The sequence below is a fragment of the Dermacentor albipictus genome, chromosome 4, assembly GCF_038994185.2.
Source record: "Dermacentor albipictus isolate Rhodes 1998 colony chromosome 4, USDA_Dalb.pri_finalv2, whole genome shotgun sequence".
Classification (NCBI taxonomy): domain Eukaryota; kingdom Metazoa; phylum Arthropoda; class Arachnida; order Ixodida; family Ixodidae; genus Dermacentor; species Dermacentor albipictus.
This window is the reverse complement of record NC_091824.1, coordinates 67,683,545-67,708,881: the sequence shown is the minus strand read 5'-3', so window position 1 is coordinate 67,708,881 and position 25,337 is coordinate 67,683,545. Positions and strand designations below refer to the sequence as shown.

Below are 25,337 nucleotides of genomic sequence, written 5' to 3'. Positions count from 1 at the left end.
CGTTGGCCGTGAGCGATAAATCCCAGCAGGCCCTTCATGTATAAAAAACAACTTGCAAGATGGGTTGGGTGGGAATCGAACCAGGGTCTCCGGAGTGTAAGACGGAGGCGCTACCACTGAGCCACGAGTTTTTTTTTCTTTATTGCCTGTTTGCAGCACAAACCAAGAACACATTCAAACGCTAAAACATGTCCACCACACTTTGGCTAACATTATATATTAACATCGCTTCAGCTTGATCAGTTCATCAAGAATAGCCACCCACTCGGGAGGCTCCCTCTGGGCACGATATATTTCCCGAATATACGCGACACTTTCGATGAAGTTTACTCTCGCCGGACGGGTATCGACATCCGAGTGTCGCACTGCCATTCTCGTTTTCCACAGACTGTGGAGGCCAAGGAGCATAAACATATCGTACGGAACTCCTCCTTCGTTATCGGTTGGCAAATATCGAATACCAAGAGGTGTAATCGGTAGTTCTTTTTTAAGTGTACGTTGTAAGACATCCCAATGAAATATTGGATCCCAGCAATCGATGAAAACGTGTTCAATGGTCTCTGGCTTTTTACAAAGTAAGCAGTTTACTGTCCATGGCACATATATTCCTTTTTCGTCTAACCATGTTTTTACGGGTAGCGTGTTTGTGTGTAGCTTAAAGAAAAACGTTTTTTGAGAGGGTCTAACTGGCATTTTTTTTACCCGTTTCAGTACATCTCCTTGGCCTCCCCAGTTTACAGACCTGTACAATGGTATTGGCAACATTGTATCAACGAAGTCTTTATACAGTGTTTTTCTTGTCACAGAGCACAGATATTCCATGGAAAACCGCACACGCAACATACGAAGTGAATCAACCACTTCGCGCAGATATCCCCTAATACTTCCTCCCTTCACATCACTGGTCGTTACAACATATTGCGGCAGTGCTTTTCCCAAACGAACTTGAATTACTGTGCGTAGAAAATCATTTCTCTGATCCCAAAAAAAGAAGAAAACGCGACACAATTTGTCTAATAAACAAATGCGACAGACCTAGCCCACCACTTCGAGCTGAACGAAACAAATTGGTTCTGCTTATCCTCTCCCAACTGGAAGCCCATATGAATACGGCAAAAACACGATGCATTTTTTGCACACTTGAACGACACATTGATAACACTTGCATAATATACCACACGCTCGCTACTAAAAAGAGATTGCACACAGAAGCACGTCCAAACATTGACAAATCTCGGCCAAGCCAACCCTTTGATTTTTCACTCATTCTATCAGCTTCATCGGACCAGTACTGTGCGGTATCATTATAGTGCTCGAGAGGCACACCCAAGTACTTAGTTGGCGTTGTTGACCACCGGATGTTTGCAAAGTGAGCTGGTATAATGTCCCAATGACCGTGCCATATACCGATGCTTTTTTGCCAATTGATCTGGGATCCAGATTGTTCACAGTACTTCTTTACAAGACGTACAACTTCAAGTACGCTATCACGATCCTCGCAGAAGACTGCGATGTCATCAGCGTATGCCAGTACCTTGACTTTAGAAAGCTGTAGCCGAAATCCTCGGACGTTGTCATTGCGTATCACTGCTAAACAGAAAGGCTCGAGGTACAATGCAAAAAGCAATGGACTTAGTGGACACCCTTGTCTAAGGGAATATCTGAGTGACAGCTTCTCGCTGAGGGACTTATTAATTATAATCTGTGTCGTGCATTGGTCGTAGGCCATTTTGACGCCATCTAAGATTACTTTCCCTACGTTAACATATTCCAAAAAATGGCTGTGGCTTAGCTAAGGTTAAGCCCAGGATGCGAAGCATACTAGCCTTTATTTTAGTTGTTGAACCACTGTTAGGCCTGACGAACTGCTGTTGCTTGGCTATGTTTGGTTCGGCTAGACGAAGAAACAACTCATGCGTTACTCTGCTTCGCCTTCAAGAGTGGAACGCGACAGCGTTCCCGTCGACCCGCCAAGGGGTGTAATGGGCTACGGCGCAGCGACTACGCGCCGCGCATTGGACGCGGTGACCGTCGAGAAACTCAGCGTTCGGCGCGGCAACGAAATGTGCGCCTAAGCAAGCGACGCACGCCTGAGCCTTACAAACAGCTCGTTTCTAAGGCAACACCGCATTCACTAGAGGCGCTTTTGTACCGCTTTGAAGCATCGCACTCGTGGCTCAGTGGTAGCGTCTCCGTCTCACACTCCGGAGACCCTGGTTCGATTCCCACCCAGCCCATCTTGCAAGAGTTGAACCAAAGCCACCTAGAAAATCAGTCTCTGTAGCACGCCGCAACCTTCGCTTCTCATTCCAACGAGCAGCTCTGTCTCCAGGAGGCATCTTACCTCGTGAGTGTCTAGCAGAGGCAAGCGCAGCTGCTTATATACCGCCGTGGCGCCGCGAGCGACGGCGCGAGTTGGAGCCCCGTTTCTCCTCTGTCGTGACGTCACGGTGTCACGTGGTATTGAAGGCGACACCGCCGCGCCTGAGGAGCTGAGTTGAGCTCTCGTAATATGCTACGCATAAAAACAAGAAGAAGAGCATCGTGGGACACATGGTCGAAGGCTTTCGCCAGGTCGAGTTGCAACAAAGAGACGCGTCTAGCGAAGACGTCGCAACACTCTAGAACGCTTCGCGCTACGTGGCTGTTTGTAGTAATAGTGCGGCCTTTTATGCCGCAAGTTTGATGCGGACCGACAAGATTTGTAATGACTGTTTGAAGCCTCTTTGCCAATACCTTCATGAGTATTTTATAATCGGTATTTGTAAGGCTAATTGGCCTGTATGCCCCAACCGATAAAAGCGCCTTGTGGTCATCTGTTTTCGGTATTAACACCATGTGTGCACTTCTGAAAGGTGGCAATCGCTTATATTTATGTGCCTCAGAGTATACATGCTCCAACACTTGAGCAAGCCCAGGGGCAAATGCCTTATAAAAGGCGGCTCCTAAGCCATCGGGACCCGGTGATTTGCCTGCAGGAAGTTCTTCGATCGCGTGTTCTATTTCTCGGACGCTTATCGGTTCCTCGAGACTGGCCTTTACGTCGTCATCAACGCGCGGCATAAAATTCACGAAACTTGCTTCAAATTCAGCACCCACGTGGATTGGGACGCCGAACAACTTGCGGTAGTGTTCAGTAAAGGCCTGTTCAATCATATTCGAGTCGGAAGTAACCTCATCCCGATAATTAATCTGTCTTATTTCATTTTTCCTTGCGTACCTCTTTTCATCGGCAATGGCGCGTTTGTTCGGCGTTCCATCAACCCACAGTCTTTCCATCCGTGCCCGAATAACTGCTGCTCTATATTTTTCCATGTCAATAGCTTCCATCGCGTTTTTAACTGTTCTGATTTCATCACTAAATTTTCCAGGTTCCGCACTGTCCATAAAAATCAGAAAATTTAGTTCCTTCTGGAGCTCCTTTTCTTTCATTTTTTCATTGTGTCTTCTAACAGTTCCTACTTCAATCGCAACCATTTTCACGCGAACCTTAAAGTCTTCCCATACTTCTGCCCAAGGTGCACTCTCATTACTCAACATGCTTTGAATTTCGTGCTTTACATCGTTTATAAATTTGTCATCACTTAGGTGTTTTTCGTTGAATTTCCAAAGTGCCCAATCAAACCGCGGCTTTTGTGGCTTGGCACCGAGTGCAAACCACACTATACTGTGATCGCTAAAGGACACCGGCTTCACGACATAGTTATCGCATAGAGGCACAAGATCTAACGAGATGTAAGCTCTGTCAAGTCGTGCTTGGCTATCTCGTTGATAGTGTGTAAATTGCGGCTGCAAAGTACTGGCCAAAAGGCGACCAACGTCTTCTAGGTTGTAGTCATTTACTAAGGTGTTCAATATCACTGCACTCTTGTCCTGCGGGTATTTACGTTTAGCACGATCTTCTGCATGACACACACAATTAAAGTCACCAAGCAAGATGATGTACTTGTCACAACGAAGGTACTGTTCTAGATTCGAGAAAAAACGACATCTTTCATTGATATCATTTGGCGCATACACACATATAATCCTCCATTGTGATCCATTAAAAGAAAAATCAAGAACAATAAAACGCCCACTTTCGCTCACAGTAACCATATTTTCATTTATACCAATACCCCTTCGAACCAAGACAGCGCATCCACCAGACGTGCCGATAGCGTGACATGTGCATATGTTATAATATGTTCTGAAAGGTGTTACCATTTTGTTTGTTTGCTCCTCGCTTTCAACTTTCGTCTCTTGTATAGCTATAACATCGAGTTCATTTTCAACGCATAGTCGGCTGAGCTCCACTGAGCCACGAGTTCCATGCTTCAAAGCGGTACAAACGCGCCTCTCGTGAATGTGGTGTTGCCTTAGAAACGAGCTCTTCAAGGCTCAGGCGTGCGTCGCTTGCTCAGGCGCACATTTCGTTGCCGCGCCGAACGCTGCGTTGCTCGACGCTCACCGCGTCTGATGCGGGGCGCGTAGTCGCTGCGCCGAAGCCCATTGTCTTACATCCCTTGGCGGGTTGACGGGAGCGCTGTCGCGTTCCACTCTTGAAGGCGAAGCTTAAGCGTCCTCCAGTTTTTATTTGGCACTCACAAATAACTTGTGCATTTACCAGTGAACGTTGGCGCTGCCGTATAGACCGAGCAAAATCAGAATTTTAATAACACAAACTTGATGCCAATAAACTGCTTTGTTGTTACGTCATCGATATTTATATCAAATAAAAGGCACCTGAGCGGCGCCTTAGAAGTTATGCGGAGGAGGGGGGGGGGCGCAACGTGCATAAGTGTTTATGCACAAAAGCATGCTCCGCACAGTCCCACCAAACATGTCCGTTGAACATAAGCTGTCCGCCGCTTAATGAAGACATATCTTCAACCACAAGTTCTTGCACTTTTGTAGCTGAAGATATCACACAAAATAGTCAGCAGTATAAGGAAAACTGCAGCTTGGTATAATAATAACTGGGGAAGTTTCACAGCCATTCGTGCTGTTTGCCCGCAAATGTTTTATTTCTTCCACGAAACTTCACTTATTCGGGTGGAAGTGCATCAAGAAATAAAACATTTCAGCGTTCACTGCAGGCAGAATTTCATTCGGACAGTTGAAAAATGAGCAGTCTTTTTTATGGGTAGTGATGTGTTGCATTACAACTAAAGTCTAGACTATAAAGGCTTAGCTGGCGCCTTGACTGCTGTTGCCGGCGGTGCGCAGTCTTCGTTTGGACGGCTCGGTGAGGGCAAGACGCTGAGCTTGCTGAGCTTTGTCGCTGAGCATAGCCAAACTTCGATTTACGCCGCTCTACTACAATGAAAAGGCGTTTCGCTGCTTTAGAAAGACTGATATTGGCAATGCCTAGAAGTTTGAGAATTACTACACCCCGAGTTCACACATTTTCCATCTATTTATTTATAGCAGAGGCTGCCCTATGAAGGCGAGCGGACCAAGGAGCTCAGCGGAAAACGCAACGGGAGCATGTGTTGTACTGAACACCGCGCATTCTTGAAACCCTTCTTTACAATTTTGTTCTCTCGTCCCATCCAGAAAGGGTGATCGATGCGCGTATTAATGATCCCGACACTCTCGACGTCAGCGCTTGCAGGGCATGACCGAGACCGTTCCGGAGGATGTTGTGGAGCAGGAGACCGCGAACGCGCTGGAGATAGTGTGGAGGTCATTCTTCACTCGCATCGACTACTTCTGTCCCTGCGTACCCAACAGGATACTTCTATTCCTTTTCAAAATTAAGTTAAATCAAAATTAAATCAGAAGCGATAACCCGACCCATTGATGCCGGGTATAAAGTAATGTGCATGCGTAACTGTATTGAAGTAGTTTGAGCGAAATGCTGACAGTTTTCACGAAAATTCCCGCCAATTCGGTGTGGGACAGTCGTCACGAATGTCGAAAAACACCCCCGAAGTTAATTTCGAGTAGCGCGAGTTGACACAAAAACCTACCCTATGATGTCACATCATGTCTCCATAAATTTTATTTTGAATTAAATAATTAAAACAAATTGCAATGAACTTAAAATTTAGTCCAATTAAACATGTTTTAACGACGATTATGATGAGGAGATGGTTACTTTCTCCACTTACGTCAGTATGACACGCGTCCAACCGGGTCCTTAAGTAAAATAGTTCGTTTTTTTTGGATGGGGGGAGGTGGTTCCGTAACATACCATACGATAATAATAATCTACTTTAAAAGCAATTGTGTCACTAAGTGCTCTTTAGGACAGTGGCGGTTAGTAGGGACCGCTGTAGCAGGAGCACTTTGGTAGTGCACGTCCGTCTGCGAAAACTGATGCAGGGGAGATAGAGTATCGTGTACTCGAAGAAAAAGTAACGCATCCGTACGGTGGCTCACTCGACTTTCTCCGATGGTGATTCTCTACCTGTTTTCGGTTCCGGGAGGAACCGAGGCTAGGTGGCGGAATAATAAAGTAGAACAAATGGAAGAAACGTTTGCGTTATATACCGTCGCTTTTCTTCGCCTCCTATTGGACGTTCGTCCGTGCGTGGACGTGCGTAGCCGCTGCAGCTCTATACGCGTAGTGCGGCAAGGCGTAGGAGGGGATCTCTCCGGGAGCACTGCGGTGGAAGCGGGGAGTGCAAGAGAGGCGGGGGCACACAGCAGGGATTTCAGGCGTGAAGGTGACGACCGGTGGAGTGCGTCACGCCTAGGAAGCGGCGCGGGGTGCTTCAAAGGAACACGCGTCTCCGATCGGTCACGATCTCAAATACGGGCCTCGTCGCGACCGCCAGAGCGCCGAGATCGCTGTGCACGGCGCTATATAAGCGTTGCCGCTGCAGGTCCCGTCGCCGTTGCTGCTCTGACGCTTAATTGCCCCGCTGTGCGGTGACCCGCTCGCCTAGCTCATTTTTTGGTAGGCTGGGGAAGTAGACGCGGCTTTTGGCGCTGAGTTTATATGCTTTGCGTTGATGGCCGTTATGGCGAAAGCATGCAGCTCCCGCGTACAGCTGGCATCGCGTAGCGTGCCGCCCTTCTTTCATGGGTCGTCGAGCTGCTCGCCAAGAGGGAAGGGGGAGGCGCGGAATCCTATTTTTGCTGCTTTTCGTGCACGTTTCTGTAAGGGATGAGAAAGAGTGGAAGAGGAGCGTCGAGGCATCTGAGGCGCGGTTTCACCGAGATGGTTTCGACCTCAGTTGCGGAGGCGATGGCTGCATGCCCGTGGGAAGCACTGCACGTGTACAGTATCGACTCATCATGCCATCTATCACTTGCGGATAGCAATTCGGCTAGTGCGAAACACTGGCCGAAGGAACGCGAATTCGTCCAATAATGTTATCCACTTCCCACGGCTTGTACCTGTTGGTCCATTCAAATGTAGCGATGCATCGAATGCTGAGTTTAAATGCCGTCGTTGTTGAAGCTGAGCTGCCTACGGACATAAGTACGGTTTACAGGCTTCACTGACATCTGTAAAGGTTTATTAGAGAGGCTGGCATCAATAACGTCTGTAAAGACGTTCGGTACCCATTTCTCTACTGTGTGTGCATTGTTTTTGTAATGCAAATTTATAAAGCGATATGAGCTCTGCCTTGGCACTCGTACTGTTTTCCCCTGAAAATAACGACGATGGCTCGGCTTGTGAGTTCATCTTTATGTTGATATTACTGGCATCACATCTTGTTCTTCATAAGGCTGAACGTGAAAAAAACGTCTAAACTATGCCTCAGGCGTCTTGATAGTCGCATGGTGTTCGCTGCAAAAATTAAATTATTCAGGTATATTAAAACGGCTGTAACTAAATAAGCACACAACAGTTTGTGTATAATGCTCTTTTTCCTTAAAGCTGTAACCGAAGGGCAACAAGCAAGCCAATAGGCCAAAGAAGCCACTAAGAACAAAAGTGCGGTGTGAACACAGCACAGGAGGTGGAAACTCAAGAAAATTTTGGCGCAGCACTGCCGAATGATAAATTCGCATTAAGTTCAATGAAGTAACGTAAGGAGCTAAATATATATTGTGTGTGTGCGTGCGTTTGTGCTTGCTTTCCCGTGTAGTTGCGTGTGAGGTTCGTATTTAGGTGTCTACAACTCGTTTTATGAGCAGTAGTATATTGTTTTGTGCATGCAATCAAACATCGTTCAGATATTTTTCCTTGAGCGGTACAGCAATCTGGCATCGGTCGCCATCTCAGAATAAATTTGAAGAGTTCGTTTGATGGTGAACACTGATACAGGTGGTATTCGGTTTCCTAAAGAGACAGAAAATCTCGTGCATCATTGCGACGTATATAACTATATATGAAACGAAATTTTTGTACATTCTAGAAGCAACTGTTGAGTAGTATTCATCATATTTTATTAAGTTAGCAGTAAAATGCATAGGTACTGCACTTAACGAAAACGAGTAGTCCCTTAATTTTTTGCGTAAGCTTTTCCTTCTTGGATAATTGAACGTCTTCGCACGCATCTTGTTGACCGACGGTGGTCACGCTACGGTAAGTGTGCTACACAATTAACGAATGTGCCACTAACGTGTACCACTAACCACTGTACCACTAACGAATGTACCACTAAGCCCTTTCAGCTTCTGTCGTGCTTTCGGGAAGGAGCAGCTTGACCATTCGAAGCCCACACTACCGTGGCTTCAGCCAAGATAATTGGGTTCCTCCACGCGAACAACGTAATCTGGCTATGTATATATGGCATATGCGCTCGTAATTCGACTTTGGCGAACCACATCACTTGGTTTTGTACCGTCCGCCAGAACCGCGGCCGGCTTTCCACTCGAGATGACATCGCACGGTGATTAAGGGATCATCGGCGGCTGCGCAAAGGCGCCTGCCACCTCGAGGAAGCAATCCGGGCCGCGTGCAGGCGAGGGAGCCCAATTACAGAACCGGAGCCAAAGTGCCCTCAGGTCGCTCGTAATTGCGTTTCCCTCCCGACAACGACGATGCCTGGACGGTGCCGTACCTCGGTGCTCCGGCGAGTCTCTGGACACCGCACACTTCCTTGCTCACGGTCGCGGTCGATTCGCGTCCCTCTATGGTGCCGAAAGCTTTGTGCGCTTGCTGTAAGCCTAGAATTGACGAAGCTTGTTTTTTATGCGAAGCATATTACGAGAGCTCAACTCAGCTCCTCAGGCGCGGCGGTGTCGCCTTGAAACCACGTGACACCGTGACGTCACGACGGAGGAGAAGTGGCTTTGGCTCAACTCTTGCAAGACGGGCTGGGTGGGAATCGAACCAGGGTCTCCGGAGTGTGGGACGGAGACGCTACCACTGAGCCTTTTTTTTTTTTTGTACGATGCTTCAAAGCGGTACAAAAGCGCCTCTAGTGAATGCGGTGTTGCCTTAGAAACGAGCTGTTTCTAAGGCGTGCGTCTCTTGCTCAGGCGCACATTTCGTTGCCGCGCCGAACGCTGCTTTGCTCGACGCTCACCGCGTCCAATGCGGGGCGCGTAGTCGCTGCCCTGTAGCCCATTGTCTTACACCCCTTGGCGGGTCGACGGGAACGCTATCGCGTTCCACTCTTGAAGGCGAAGCAGTAATGCATGAGTTGTTTCTTCGTCTAGCCGAACCAAATATAGCCAAGCAACAGCAGTTCACCAGGCTAAACAGTGGTTCAACAACTAAAATAAAGGCTAGTATGCTTCGCATCCTGGGCTTAACCTTACCTAAGCCACAGCCATTTTTTCGTTCTTGAGATCTGTATGCCATGGTTAGTTAGTCTGGATATTACACATCCTCTATCGCGATTGACTAAAAGCTGCCCGGCATGTCACTACCGCAACAAGCGCTTTCTAAGTGCTGTTCTGGGCTTATCGGATTTGCATTCTAAGGCTTTCTCCGAGCAGCGCTAGACACCTGCACGGGATACGTTACCTGTTGCCTGCCCCTCTTTCGTATCGATTTCCATTTTCCAAGTTGTGCGGGCTGCTCCTATTTTAACTAAACACCACCGCCATAAACTACGTCAGAAATTAAATTTTTAATATTGAAATAAATGTAATTTTCACTATTATATGCCAGTGGCATTATTGTGCTTAAGGGCCTCAGGCCCACTGGTATTGTGCCTAGTGTAAAATAAATCACGAAAATCTATACTGCGACCTTCTTACCAAACAAATATTGATCGGACTTCACAGCATCATCACCATATTTAGATCTTATTCAGTTTTTGTGTATGGTTAAAGAACTTCACATATATGTTCATTTTCGTGGTAAGTACTTTGTGGTACAACCAGCTAGGCGCATGAAAATACAAAGATCGTTAGATGTCAAATACAACTCCTCTACTGTTGCACTATGTTAGCTGAAGTGACTCAATAGCACTCGAAAAGAAGTTATTCCTCCTAAATGTCTCACAGGTCCCCTGGGTTCGTTCTTACAACACTGTTGCTACACCGTTGTTTAGTCTCCCTGACAGCTTTTCAAATAAAGGAATGCACTTTGGTCATTTCGTGGACCACTGTTTTACACATCACTTTTGTAGCGAAAAGGAGGCTTCGTAGCCAGTCCGTCCGTGACCATTCTCATTTAAGGCGCAACCTTCACGTAGCAGTTTGCTATGCAAATTCTTGCTCTTTGCTTAATGCATCAGTGGCGTACATAACATGTTAAATATCTCAAGACTCGCAGTGTACAGCGTAAGTTGGTGTGATATGTCGATGATTCGCTGCGGAAATATCAGCAGCTGCCACGGGAAAATACATTGTTTGCTTGCAAGGCTTCTAATCGCAACATGATCAATACAAAGAGCGGTATCAATCAAATCAAATCAAATCAATAAAATCAATCAATCAATCAATCAATCAATCAATCAATCAATCAATCAATCAATCAATCAATCAATCAATCAATCAATCAATCAATCAATCAATCAATCAATCAGATTTATTAGTTGAACGTAGAGAAATGTTTACACAACGATTGAGCAGTTAGCCATGAAGCTAGTTGCCGGTATAAAGAAAACTGCATCTACAGGCAGGCTACAGGGACGAAATAAAAAAAAAAACGAGTGAGAAAGAAAGGAGGAGGAGCATTAGATACATAAAAAGTGAATAATTCATTATATAATTACAATTGGTCACGAAACTGAAGTGATAAAAACACACCTGGGTATACCGGCAGGTCACTCGGAAATATTTTGATGATTTATGTAAAACAACTTATATGACAATCTGAAGCTTCTGGCAGTTTTTATTGTAAGCGGCAACTCATTCCAAAGCTTCGCATCACGAAGTCTAACAATTCTCACGCTTGTGGGATATGGGTAAATTGTAGTTACCGTTTGATGCTTGCCATGTATTGTGACGTGTTACTATGAACATGCTAGAATGAACTAGATTCTTGCCATTCATAATGCTATCTATTAAAAGCGACGTATTGCATTTGCACACAACAGTGAAGGGTTGCATAGATAACTCCTGATAAATTTCGTTAGCAGGATAAGTGACAGCTGAAAGCGTGATTACGAGCAATGCTCGGTCTTGTAGTCGATGTAGGAATGTCAAGTAGAAAGTGTATGTCGAACCCAACAATCCTGCGCAATATGAAATGTGGCTGTGGGACAGTTAAATATATAATGTTATTAGTAGACTGCAAGGAAAACATGATCACGCGCGTTTTTAAGCTGGTACAAGTGAAGGCTAATTTTAGCAGATGGTGTCTATTTGATCTTTCCGGTGCAGGTACTCTTAGAAAATGACTCCTAGGTAATTAAATGCACATGCTCTTTCACTTGGGCTATATCACATAACAAACAACTTAGGAGAAATGTTTTTTTATATTTTTTCTCGCCAGAGTGAAAAATAGACATTTTGATTTTTCATCATTTAAAGTTAGATGATTTTGTGAGAACCAGCTAGAGACATTAAAAAAGTTATAATATTTCGTAGTTGTGAGAGAAAATAACCAACAAAACCAAGAGCTGCGTGATATCCACAGATTAGTACATTAGAGTTTTGCGAAGCTTTAGGGATGTTTAGATAAATTGGAAATAAAATTTGTCCCAATTCTAATTTTTGACGTAGCACTGGTATTTGGGGAGTGGAAGCTTTCAAAGGACACTTTCTGTGAAGCATCCGAGGTGGTTGAGATAAAACCCGACACCACCGCAACGGCCTCACAATGAGGAGTAGTTGGTAAAGAAATGAAGAGTGTTGCCAACCACGCCGCACTATTCAAGTTTCTTTAATAATATGCACGCCCTAACAATATCGAAGACTTGTTTGATATCTAAGACAACAACTATTGTAAGTTTACTGTTATGAAGAACACCGTCATAATTTACACGAGCGTCGCTACGGCTGTAGAGGTCGACTTGTTTACTACAAAGCCATGTCGCTGAAGGAATATTACCCCATTTTAACTTAGAAACTTCTTAAATTGTAGAGAGATTAATTTTTCGCAAGCTTTAATTTCACTAAGCACAGAAATTGGCCTGTAACTGTTCCCGTCGTTTCGATCCCCAGACTTATATGGGCGCTACATTGGCTGTGTTTAGTACATCAGGACACGACCCCGATGTTATCGCGTGGATGTGACATAACGCAGTGGAAGGAATACCAATGTTCTGCATCAGTATTGTCGCGTTCATATTGTCTACTCCAGCATCCTCATTTTCAGATAATATCTGTACTGCAGATCTCATGGTGCTCTCTGTAGCGACGTTAAAAATAAAATAATAGTCAACAATTGTTTTAAAACAGGGGATCAATTATTCGAAGTGCCTCGAGCGGCCAGTCCCGCGAAAATTGTGTGTGTATTCGGAGACTTCTTTCACGCCCGGAAAAACACTCTTATGTAGCACGTATTGGGAAACAGAAAGCTTTCATGTTGCTCTATAATTTTTTCATTCACACTTTTAATCTAATTGTAATATTTGAGATATTGATTAATTAAATAATACTAATTATGTAATTAGGCGGAATGCAAAAACAAATTTGAGTAACTCCAAGCGATGGCAAACAACATTACCTTGGTTCTCTCTAGCTATGTGGCATTTTCATATGGCATTTGACCGCCTGTTACCGACTGAAGTATAAACGCTGCCGCGTATTTGTGTGTTACGTTCTGTGAAGGTTTCTTATATCCTTCTAGTGATATTTTAGTCTCTTTATCATCTTCTCTATATAGTGCAGTGTGCAGTCAACCGGACTCCGCCATGGTTAAATGTCCTGCCTTTCCCTTGCCACTTATTTCTCTCTGTCTCTGTCTGCTTTAAACAACTTGAAACATGAAAGGCAACCCTACCTTTACTTTTCGAAAATATCGTTCAGTCTTTGTTTTAATTGCGGCGTTTTACCATCGCATCTGTGCCTAGACTTTTTTCCTTTAACCACACCGCGCAGCACAACAGCAGCCCAATGGCGGGTAATTGTGACTGCTCGGTGTAGGATGTTTTTGCGTGGGTCCCAACCTTCTCTGGCGGCGCCAATTTATCGCCTAACATTTGTCCCTGAGGCAGCTTCGTGGCGTAATTACCTACCTATTGGGTGTTTATCCATTCACACTTCCGCGACGTATGTCCGGCGATGTGCACGAGCATACTCGGTCTCCAATTTGAAGAAGAAGAAAGACTGGTGCCGCATATTCAAAAACTCGCTTTAATCAATACATCCAGTTCGACCATGAAGCGCTCGCGAATTATTTTGACGCACGGCACTATCGCGACTGAAGCGCAGTTCAAGGTCCCGTGATCCATGGAGGGTTTGTAGCAGTGATTGAGGGAAACCAAAGATAATTCACATAGTGAAATAGAAGGAAAAGACAAATTATTCTGTGAGTGTCGAGGTTAATTGGAGAAATCAATTAACGACGAATTGCAGGAATAAGTGAATTCCCGCTTCAGGCACTAATGATTCGGCGTGTGTCCATATATAATACACGCGAAGAAGACTGATGGCGCCGTTCTATTTCACAATAATCTGATAACGCAGTTTAATATTGAATCGTTGAATCGAAACAATAATGCCAAGAATCCATCAACGCACTGCTTCCACAAGTATTTTCTCCGTTGATTAGGCAGAGCCAATAATTCGGCATCTTCTTGATTGGAATCGGAATAAAATATCGAACATCTCCTGTTTAATTACATTGATCACGCTTCTCAAAGAGAAAACAAATATCTAAAGCAGAAATTTCGCGCTCTATAGTAAAGGCTGCTCTCGTTGAAAAAAGTATATAGGGTAGCTGTGCCCAACAAGTGCACCATAGAAGAACACAGCTAAGCGCTTTGAAACAACTTCATGAATCGAGGCATTCCGGAGAACTACTATGGACATTCGTGCGCTATAGGAACTGTTCTTTAGGTTCGCAATTACGTGATGATTTCCGTGATTCCTGCAATGTCTGCCTCAAAAGTACTCGATCTTTACCTACAAATGATGTGTAAATTATTGCATACTCAATTCACACTCTAACCACCGTATTTTGTTGTGTAAATTATGTTTTGCAACGTACAGAGACAAATAGGGAGATACGTACCTTCATGATGTGCCGGCCATGCTAGCCTGGCTGACAACCTCGCATGCTGTACTTATTGTACGGCGAATTTTGTCAAGCATACGTAAACGCGTTCCGACTTTCATTTAGGTTTTATATACTACTTTCCTTTTGCATACGTATCCGAGTGGGCGATATGAATTTGTGATGCCGGTGGTCCATTCTTGCTTAGCCTTTCTCTTTTGCGCCGGTCAATGCTTGCTAAGTGTTGTTTCGTTAAACAGAATGGAGTAACGGGCACCACTCGTGGCAATAACGTCGTGGGCACGCGCATTCAACAATGGTAATAACAAGACGGAATAGTCGCAACAAGCCTGATGCAGGCGATGAATATCAATAGGCCGAACAGATTCAGGAAGGGCCACGCATCGGTGGAGTGTTACTATGCAATAAACATCGTGAAGCGAAAACCTCCATGAATCGCTCGAGCCCGCGCTTCGCGCACTTTTTTCCCGTCGAGCCACTTTTGGCCGCTTAAATATTGCATGAAACATCTTCACTACTAAACGTTTCATTCCCTCCTTTCCACTCTCGCCATGAAAGGTTCATTTGTTTTCACACCATAATGTGTCACGTTTTCTTCAGCGACTACTGTTGAGCTTACTTTCCAAAGGGCATCAGAAGCGGAAGCAATCTCAGTTCGCAGCCGAACAATTGACTGCTCAAGGCTTTCCGAGAGCAGAACGAGCTTGTTTCTGCATTTAAGTATTACGCAAGTGCTACGTGACGAAGACGACGAGAAAGTGAGGGCAACCATCGTAGCGCAAAGGAGACATACGTAAAGAAACAGAAGGCAGGGCAGTACTGTGTTAACGAAGTGTTAAACAATTATTGGGAAAGATTAACCGGCCTACCTAAAAACTAATTCTTTTGACGACGAGTCTGGACAGGCAGTTACGAAATAAAACTATGTGCATGCCGTAGCAGTTCTGATGGCTCCTTGACACGTTATTCTTTTCCTTGTTCGATCTTTCTTGTGCACAAGGTTGTTTTCTTCCTCGCCCCCCCCCCCCCCCCCCCACACACACACACTCTTCATCTCTTCATATAGATGCCGCTGCTGAGACAACGCTCGTGCTGTGCGTTTCTTTTTTACTATTTTTTCGCGAAGCTCCGACGTAACTTTGTGACTGCCACTGTCATTTTCCAAGGACGGATATGCGCCATGCTGGCCTTGGCGCTTTCCTGACCTCTTAACTCGTGCTCATTCTATGCCCATGATTCCATGATGCCTTTTCCAAGACGTTTTCCTCCTCTTGGTATTGAATGTTCAAATGTAACGTGCACAGCCATAACGCAGTTGCGGAACTACATCCACACGTTTATTCAACAGTCCAAACTAGCCTTTATCTGTTTTCGGCCATGCGCATTTTTGAGAATGGTCCACTAAAGTTCTCTTAGAAGTGTTTGGGTGCGAGCTAGTTGGCACGGGTCATTCGTTTTAAACAGCGCCAAGAAGCACACGGACAAGGAAGAGCACAGGGCTAGCGCTGTCACATGAGTTCATCTATAAATTATGATCTACTTAGGTTACTTCCGTATAATTCCTGCTGTTTAGTTCCAGTCACTCAATTTGTTCTCTTGCCTTACTCGTAAACTACCTTTGCGAAGTTCTGTTACTCTCTAGCTTTCTGCGCTATAGGGCTTCTCTAGAAAAACCAGTGAGGCTTACGAAACATTACGCAAATGACACATATGCTGCTCAGCCCCCCTCTAGTTGCTTCTAACATGCTTGCCTTGTCACACAAAACGAGAAACGTGTTCTCTTCAAGCGAAGCATGTCGGACGTAACGAGTCCTGAACTGCTTGCTGCGGGCGAACACGACAGTGCATGATGGATCTGACCGGGTATCTGATACGCGAGCCGTGTTGCTTTCCTTTTTTTTCCCCTTTTCGACATCGCTTTCCACACGACCTTTCATCAGCTCCGTGTTCGTCGTAGCTTCATGCATCGCCCTCTATACGGGCATCCCTGGTTTGCTCGCTCCATGCCAGTCTGTGAGCATAGATATCCTCATGACCCGGTCCTTTATTAAAGACAGTTGCTGTCGGTTATTATTTTACTTACGCAGCTGAGACTTCCTCCTGCCTTGTCAGCAATTAGGTTTCGACTTCTTGCCAGAGTTAAGTTAGCTTGCCACGCTCAGCGAAGCGTCTTACTTTTACTGCCGATCGCTTCCTTTCGTGTTGTTTGAATGCGCATTGTAACTACGCGGTTTTCTATACGCGGTACATGCTAGCCCCTATAAACGGTACCGGCTGCTCCTTCTTCAGCTGTGACGTATGCAAAACTACAATGTGCAAAAACACATGGAATTAACTAATCACAAATGTGTACGGACGTTGCCAAGCTCCTGCACAGATCGAAATAACGACCACGTGAATGCCTTACTGAAATGGAGTGAAAAAAGTGAAATGGAGTGGCAGGAAGCAAGTTGTGCCAGCATCTTCACCTCATTCGCGAACAAGAGCTAAACAAAAAATAAGTAATATAAAGACAGATGAAGTTGTATCAAATATTTTATTTAAATCGAACTTTCGTTGCTTTCGCTTAGCGCTGATCTACATAGTTTGCTTTGGTGGAAGCCTAAGTGGTTGCTTCGTGTGCCCTTAATGATGCGTGTACATGCGTGCCTATGATTCTATTAGCGTCGTTGCGTTTATATGGTCGCCTACGCCCGGTGAACGCGACGTGGAATTCCAATAATTCGTTTTCAGTTGCACTCATTCGCTTTCCATGGATAACACTTCCGATAATATAACACAGAGATTCAAAACCATGTCTAAAATAATCTTCTAGCTATAATTCTTGCGAACTGAAAACAATAAATGCTGATTGGTACACTAGCATGAGTGAGGACAAATAGGTTGTCAAAAAAAAAAAACTGTCGTTGGGGTCCAGTATATCCGCATCCACACATGTTTCCGATTTGACAAGAATTTCCTTTGCAAGCGCTCCACACATTTTTCACCAAGTCAGCAAAAAAGAAAAAGGAAAAATAAAAAGCGCGCGGAAAGAGAAGTCCGCTACGAGCAATGAACCGAGAAATAGGCTTCTGTCACGTTCAGCCCTGAGTACTTCCGCTATAAGTTGCTTGGCCTCTTATACATTGCGGCTTGCGTAACCACTTGAAAGGCTGCTTGAAAAGCCCTCCGCGCTGGCTTTATAAACATATACGGCATTTATAATGTGAAACACCGAAAGAAAAATAACAGCGCCACTTGATTTCGTAGCTATTATTCACGGCTTCTGCGCAGCTGTGAGCACAGCTATGAAATATGACTCCAATGAGAGTAGCAAAGTGGTCATCGAGCTGACTGGATAAGTACTGCGTTTGCGGGAGACCGCAAAGCGACATAGAAAGCGGCAGCGCGCCAAACAATCCCCCCGGTGCTGCGTGCTTGCGTATCCACGTAAAGAGGAACGTAACTACTCTGTTAGGGTTCCTCGTGAGCCCAGAAGCATGCGCGAAGGACTTAACTACCGAGCAACAACTCGGGAAGAACCGCGCCTAATTCGACGCACAAGCGGAACCCGAGGTCGCTGATCTTAGCGAGGAGGTGGCGACGAATGACCGGGAGAATGATTCGGTGCCGGAAAATTGCCACGGCGCCAAATAGAGGAGGCGGGTCAGAGGCGGGAGCCGAGCGATGCCGATTACCGCCACGTCGTGACCGCGGTTACCAAGGTTGCTGCGGGCCGGAGCGTTGCCTGAGCGGCGTTGAGACGCGTTCGTGCGGTCGCCGCGAGGATGAGCGCAGCGTATTGTGCCTGTTTTCACGGAGAGATTGGCGTCGGCGCTATGTTGGAACAACGAAGTTGTGTTCGACACCGGACTGCCTGATGCGTGGTGTGTAGAATACTAGAATTGACAAACTGAGATAGATAGATAGATAGATAGATAGATAGATAGATAGATAGATAGATAGATAGATAGATAGATAGATAGATAGATAGATAGATAGATAGATAGATAGATAGATAGATAGATAGATAGATAGATAGATAGATAGATAGATAGATAGATAGATAGATAGATAGATAGATAGATAGATAGATAGATAGATAGATAGATAGATAGATAGATAGATAGATAGATAGATAGATAGATAGATAGATAGATAGATAGATAGATAGATAGATAGATAGATAGATAGATAGATAGATAGATAGATAGATAGATAGATAAGCGGGATATGCGTGACGCGCACCGCTCCGAGTGATATCAGCCCATGGGCCTGGCTTTGCCAAGCTCAGCTGGCGCACGAAGCCCGTTGCGCGCGTCTGGAGGTGCTGAGGTGCTGAGCGCAGAAGCTCTGCGCGCAATTATAATTTCGCAAATGTAACACTCGATATCGAATGGACTCATGATCCTCAACAATGTCTTCATTACAATGAAACACCTAACTAGGATAATTAAAATGTTAATTAACAAATTAAATTTCATTATTTTCCTAAATGCAACTTGCAACCCGTTTGATAGCGCCCACCACGCCACCTTATCACTCCGCGCAAGGACAACAGTTTTACCTCTGAAAGCGAATTATTTAAAATTACTTAGTCTTCGTTGAAACACGCTGTATACATAAATATATGCGGAAATTTTCCCTCACGGGCAACGCTGACGCTGATATCGGATCTTCTGTGACATGGGGCCCTTCTAACGCTATCGCATTAAAAGAGGTACTCCTAAAAGCCAACACTAAACATAAGGAGAGTGCAGTGTCCCTTTAAAGTCGGCAAGGACGCATCATTTCTCTGGGTGAATCAGTCAAAACGAAGTCCCAGAAGATTCGTACGAGAGCAAGAAATTCGTGCTACCAGCAAGCGGCCCATGAAAAATGCAAACGTCCCCACAGAAAGCAGCCGAAGCAGCGCTCCCGCAGATTCATTTTCCGTTCACCAAATGAAGCGCCGTTTCATTTCTGTGCGGCGTCGTGTTGCACCGCGCATTAATTTCGGGCTCACTCCAAGGATTGAAGGATTCCCCGCCTTAAGCATGTGTAATCCTTCCATTATTCTAAGACACGGTAGTATGCGCCCGCCAAGGGGAAGTTCTTCCCGAATCTGCGCAGAACGGCTAACGAAAAAAAAGAAAATAAACCACGAAGAGAGAGAGAGGTTATAAGGAAGCTAAGACAAAGATATTACCTCGCTAACCTCTTCCAAAAGAAAGCAGCCAGAATGGATGGCGCCTGCGTAATGGCTGCTTTGAATAATACAAAGGCTTATTTTTGCGCGAGCATGGTGGATGGCGGACACAGCGCTGAGGCAGAAAACTACATAGCAGAAACTGTACTGCAGTGAAAGAAAACATACAAAAGAAAGTATTACAAGACAATTTACGAATCAGAGAGACACGCACATTACTTTTCTTCGGGGTAGCTCAAAATAAAGCCCGATGTGGAAAATTAAAAGCGAGCGAAGTAAGATAGAAAATTAACCGGCGCTCCCCTGTAGCGCAGAAGGACCTCGACTTTGCGTCAGTTCCCCAGGGGTGCCGAAACGTCCCTTGAACAAAGGTGTTGCTGGAGATTGAATGTCGCTATATAGAGTGCCACAATATAGAATGCCACTTGAATGTTGTCAGCCTATTAAAACGTTGCTGGCGAGGCACTACAGGTTCTGCGCACGGCGAAAGCTTCTAATGCAATGCCGCGACAAGGTGATGCAAGAACAATGCAGGATCTTTCTCGCTGTCTTGCCTGCTGTGTGAATTGCGTGCGAACAAGTATAACGTTATGCTCATAAATTAGGATTTTATGTGTACTGCGACACGTATTTTTATGGTTGTACTTCACATCGTGGTTGAAAAAAACACAAGGAGAGTGCATATGTGCGGGCGAGTTGATGTTCCCTAATTCAATGATACACTACGCGCTACGTTGCTGCAGCGGTTCTTGTGTCGAACTTATTTGTTTGTGTAGTCGTCTGCGTGCATTTGGCTTTTTTTTCAAGATATCAGAATGGTGCCTCAATGTCGATGATAATAGGATGAAACGGAACGCATTGTGCTAAATTGGACGCGTTAAGCTCGTTCTGTTGGCAATGCGCATCCCTACATGCAAGCTTTCTTTTATGCCCTTTAGCTACTTCAAATTAAGAAAAGCTACGGTGAGTGATCATTATGTTAATTCTGGAGCTCAGCAGCGCAAACGAATTTTTTTTACCAAGGTAAGGAATACGAACACAGCGCTGAGTACCAGCTGCGATTTTATTCGAGAGAGAGAGAGAGAGACGCAGGAGAGAGAAAAGGCGGGGAGGTTAACCAGACGCGCGTCCGATTTGCTACCCTGCGCTGGGAGAAGGGATGTAGGAGTTTTTGTTCAAATCACACAAATACACATATGCTCTGAACATATATGCAGAAGGAGAGAATAAAAGCAGAGACAAAAGTAAAAGGCAACAACACGTCACGAAATGGTACGCATCTAGGTCATTTATCTCAGAGGCATACAACGCAAGAGATGGTTTAGCAACGCGCATTTCACCTGAGTTGTTCATGAGAAAGAAACACCTCTTCAGTCTCACGCGGCACCTTGTCACTCCTAAAAAGCACTCAAAAAACACCAGGACGCAGGCGCATTATCTCCTTATTTCTCGGCTGGTGAAGTGATAGTATGAGAAATCATGGAGGAGTTTATTTTTCTCGAAGGCACACAACAACTGTATGCGTCAAAATTTAATGAACGCATTTATTTGTGAAAAACTGTGTCGGTCGGCGTCACGCCTCCCATGTTCAACTATTCACCTGCTTTTACGAGCGACTCGGCTCGCAAAAGGAAGGCAATAGCTTCGTTCCAACAAAGCAGAAGAAAGAAAAGCACGCAGATCAAAACGCGCGTTAAAATGAAAACTGCGCGAGCACGCAGAAACTGGCCTCATCGCGTACGTGCCATAAGTAGGGACAATCGCTTTCGTGTTGATGTTGGGAAGCGAAACAGATTTGCACCCGACGAACGCACGTTCACGCTTCTGATGGCTGGTCGTAAATTAGAACGGTGTTGCTTATAATGGAAACACACAGACTCGGCGAATGATGCGACGCTGTGTGTAATTCGGTACGCAGTGCGGGAACACGTTGGAACTCATCTCCGTTTACTGCGGTGGAGATTGAGCATGTAGAGGCAATTCCGTCATGCGTCGTTGATCTGCCGCTCCGTGCTGAACCGACAGCATAACAGCGCTGTACCCTGGAGGTGTCGAAACGTTGCTTCATTGGTGCATCTCAATAAAGCGTCGCCAGTGAGGCGTGATAGACCAATTAATATTGAGAAGCTCACCTTGAATGAATGCACATAGCATACTTAAACGTTTACTAGGAGACCCACTCGTCCTCTTCGTTAAAAAAAAAAAAAAAAACTTCAGGCTCCAATCATTATTGCGTATTTTGTATTCCACGCCACAAGGGAACTGCTTCACGAGGTGGACGAGAATATACCTCGACGTAGAAAGATGGATGGAAGGTTCGTACAGGCAACCCTGTACGAACTCGGTAGGCCATTGAGTAGTGACCCGGGGTGAGGGCTCTAAAGGAAGTATGTTATTAGCTTATTCGTTTTTCTTCACTCCGTGGGCATGTTCTGGGTATACATGTTCATGTCCGAGTAAACTGACTTGAACTTTGAACTCAGTCCTCATTCAGTTCGTAGCATACAACATGAGGCGCAATACAGCATTCATCATTACGGAACATCACTTACTTCGCAGGCCTGTCTAAACCTGTTTTCTAAAGCCTGTTGCTGCAGTAGTATACTGGCGTGAATACCAGTCATATGTTAGTTTAGCTCTACTTTGTGGGATCCTTATACATAAAAGTAGCCGAGTTACATTCCACCGAACTTTTTAGATAGTAACTCAGGTAGTGCAGGACAGAACGTTTTTGAAATATAGAAGCGTACTGAAAACAGCGTTTCCTGAGCAGCTAAGAAATCCTGCCTTAAGACCGCTAGGCGACATAATGGCAATGCAAGTTCCTCAGCCGGTTTTCAAGAGCATGTAACGTCTGCGAAATTGTGGACGATATGTCATTGCGGTCTCGGTGTCTACATTAGGCGCGAATGTCAAAAGCCACGCTACGTTAATAAGTGGTTTACGTGATTTTGAATGCTGACAAGTATAACGACAGTTGCCACCGATAGGCCTTAATTACGCAGCAGTCAAACGTCCCGTCGCGTTACCGGGACGTAAAATAAATAAATAAATAAATAAATAAATAAATAAATAAATAAATAAATAAACGTACAGCAGGCGCGCCAAAGCAGTGTATACGAATAGGCGACGGCGGTAAGTGGACATCATCACGGCTTTGTACAGTGTTGACTGACGACATTCATGTTTGCCTAAGCCTAGAGAAATATAATCTACATTACGCATTTAATTTGTTAACTAATTTTATGCTGGTCTAATGTCTGCATATACTAAGAATAAATTGTACATTACCAACACAATATCGACTTCGGCGTTGTCCATGTCTCGGCGTTGTCCAGTTTAAAATTCGTATCGAATTACTTGATTTAGTGACAGTGGGCATGTAGAAGCTTGGATGTGGTCCTGCTACAGAATGAAAGGAAACAAATGTGACTCTTTCGCACGAAGCAAACAGAAGCAAACATGATGAAACAATGACATGTGAATCAAATATATTGAGGCAGTGGAATGTAGAATCGCCCCGGGGGAAAAAAATAACAGGAGCCTCTGGCCAAGCACCTGGGAATAAAATGTATCATACAATTCTGCATATACCTGAATAAATTCCCTTAGACAGAGGGAGTCTAAGATTGGTAAAGTTGGCCCATTTGTGTAATTCAAATTACACAACATACATTACTATATATAGAACAAAAAGGAAGTTGCATACATAAAAAAAAGTCGGAACTCCTTTACCTATTCCACACTATTTCTTTCTCTACTATCACATCATTGTTATACTGCTTTAAATATGTTATCACATATTTGTTTTTGGTTTTCCATTTCCTATTTTAAGTTCATAAGTGTCAGTGGGATCGCACTCTTCGCTATAAACTGCGACATAACCACTGCGTTTTTGCGCAGTTGACCATAGTGGGAGAAACCAGTTTTAGGAAGGAGGAGGTAAAGGAAAATAAGATACTGGTCTTCACGGTGGAAGAATGCTGCTATCGCGGTGAACAAGTTCAGAGCCGAAAGTCTAGTTGATATCTGCTTTCTTTTGGACTGACGATAGTAAGAAAGCCGCGCGACACTGTCACCCCAGTGGCGCGTGCAACGCACCAAACAAGTCCTCATAGGCGATCATAGTCAGTGACTAAGCATGCGACCATCTTTTCTCAAACAAACGCAGGCCTGCTTTCGGACGTCTGCCGAAACAGCGAGCTCAAAAGACTGCGCGAGCAGAATGGATTCCAGGAGGCGCCGAGAAGACCCATGTCTCTGAAGTGTGCGCAAGTCGAAAGCAGTAGGGAACACAGGTGAGTCACATTAGACGGCAGCTTTGTTCAGCTGCAAACGCCTGCCGATCACGGAACGCTGAACGAACTTGCGCGCTGCTTTGTGAGCGTGATCGTCGATGCTACGGCGCCAGCTTTTGCAACGTTCGAGCGTTCACAAAATTGTCGCACGACTTTCTCCTGAGGGAGCATAGCGCGGAAGCACTGTCTGCGCGTATGTGAACCACGCGCGATAAGCGTGCAGCAGTTGTCTCGCGCCGAAAGGGCAACGTGCTAGGTGAGTGTCTAGCGCTGTTTAAGAAAAAAATGGCTGTGGCTTAGGTAAGGTTAAGCCCAGGATGCGAAGCATACTAGCCTTTAATTTAGTTGTTGAACCACTGTTTAGCCTGGTGAACTGCTGTTGCTTGGCTATATTTGGTTCGGCTAGACGAAGAAACAACTCATGCATTACTGCTTCGCCTTCAAGAGTGGAACGCGACAGCGTTCCCGTCGACCCGCCAAGGGGTGTAAGACAATGGGCTACAGGGCAGCGACTACGCGCCCCGCATTGGACGCGGTGAGCGTCGAGCAAAGCAGCGTTCGGCGCGGCAACGAAATGTGCGCCTGAGCAAGAGACGCACGCCTTAGAAACAGCTCGTTTCTAAGGCAACACCGCATTCACTAGAGGCGCTTTTGTACCGCTTTGAAGCATCGTACTCGTGGCTCAGTGGTAGCGTCTCCGTCCCACACTCCGGAGACCCTGGTTCGATTCCCACCCAGCCCGTCTTGCAAGAGTTGAGCCAAAGCCACTTCTCCTCTGTCGTGACGTCACGGTGTCACGTGGTTTCATGGCGACACCGCCGCGCCTGAGGAGCTGGGTTGAGCTCTCGTAATATGCTTCGCATAAAAAGAGTTGGGCATCCACTCGGTTCCATTGTAGCTATACGCTTCGCTTATCCATCATTGCCGACGTTTTCATTCGGGCCAACACTCCCTGTGCTAGCGAAGCTGCAGGGAGCTTTAGAAATGTCGGACCAAAAGCTTAGCGGACGCTATTGGTCCTACGCACAAAAGAACCCAAGCCAAGCTTGGGTTCTACCCATTTGCAGTACCACTGACGCCGCTTCATGGCTACACTAATCTACTTGCGACCGCATTTTCCAAAACTCACTAATAAGCTTGCTAGGTCCCAAAAAACGAAGTTAATCAGCCTGAAGCGAAGTCTTTACTGCGCTTCTGCAACGTAAAGGGGACCGCTGTTTCTCCGAGGTAGTTTTCAATGGCTTCTGGGCAAAATTAATCTTGACATTACGTGTGGTCCAGCGACGTCCGACCCTTCTGCGCAGTTCTCGCGCTCGTCTGTCATCCCTCCCTCTTGATTTTCCAAGTTAATACCATTTCATTTTTTTTTTCTGGGTTGCGTCCCTGGTACATAATGACTGACTCCGAG

The 25,337-nt window shown here is 45.3% G+C and overlaps 1 protein-coding gene across 4 annotated transcripts in view; it reads left to right on the top strand.

Annotated features, from left to right (window-relative positions):
• Nucleotides 1-25,337, top strand: part of LOC135902081 (uncharacterized) — a 651,905-nt gene that overhangs the window by 92,998 nt on the left and 533,570 nt on the right. For all 4 annotated transcript variants that reach the window (XR_011513945.1, XR_011513944.1, XM_070537064.1 and 1 more), the window contains exon 2: nt 23,803-23,929. Coding sequence is in view for 2 of the 4 variants with exons in the window: in XM_070537064.1 (XP_070393165.1) it covers nt 23,803-23,929 (127 nt within the window). In the remaining 2 variants the exon portion in view is untranslated. The remainder of the gene's footprint in view (nt 1-23,802; nt 23,930-25,337) is intronic.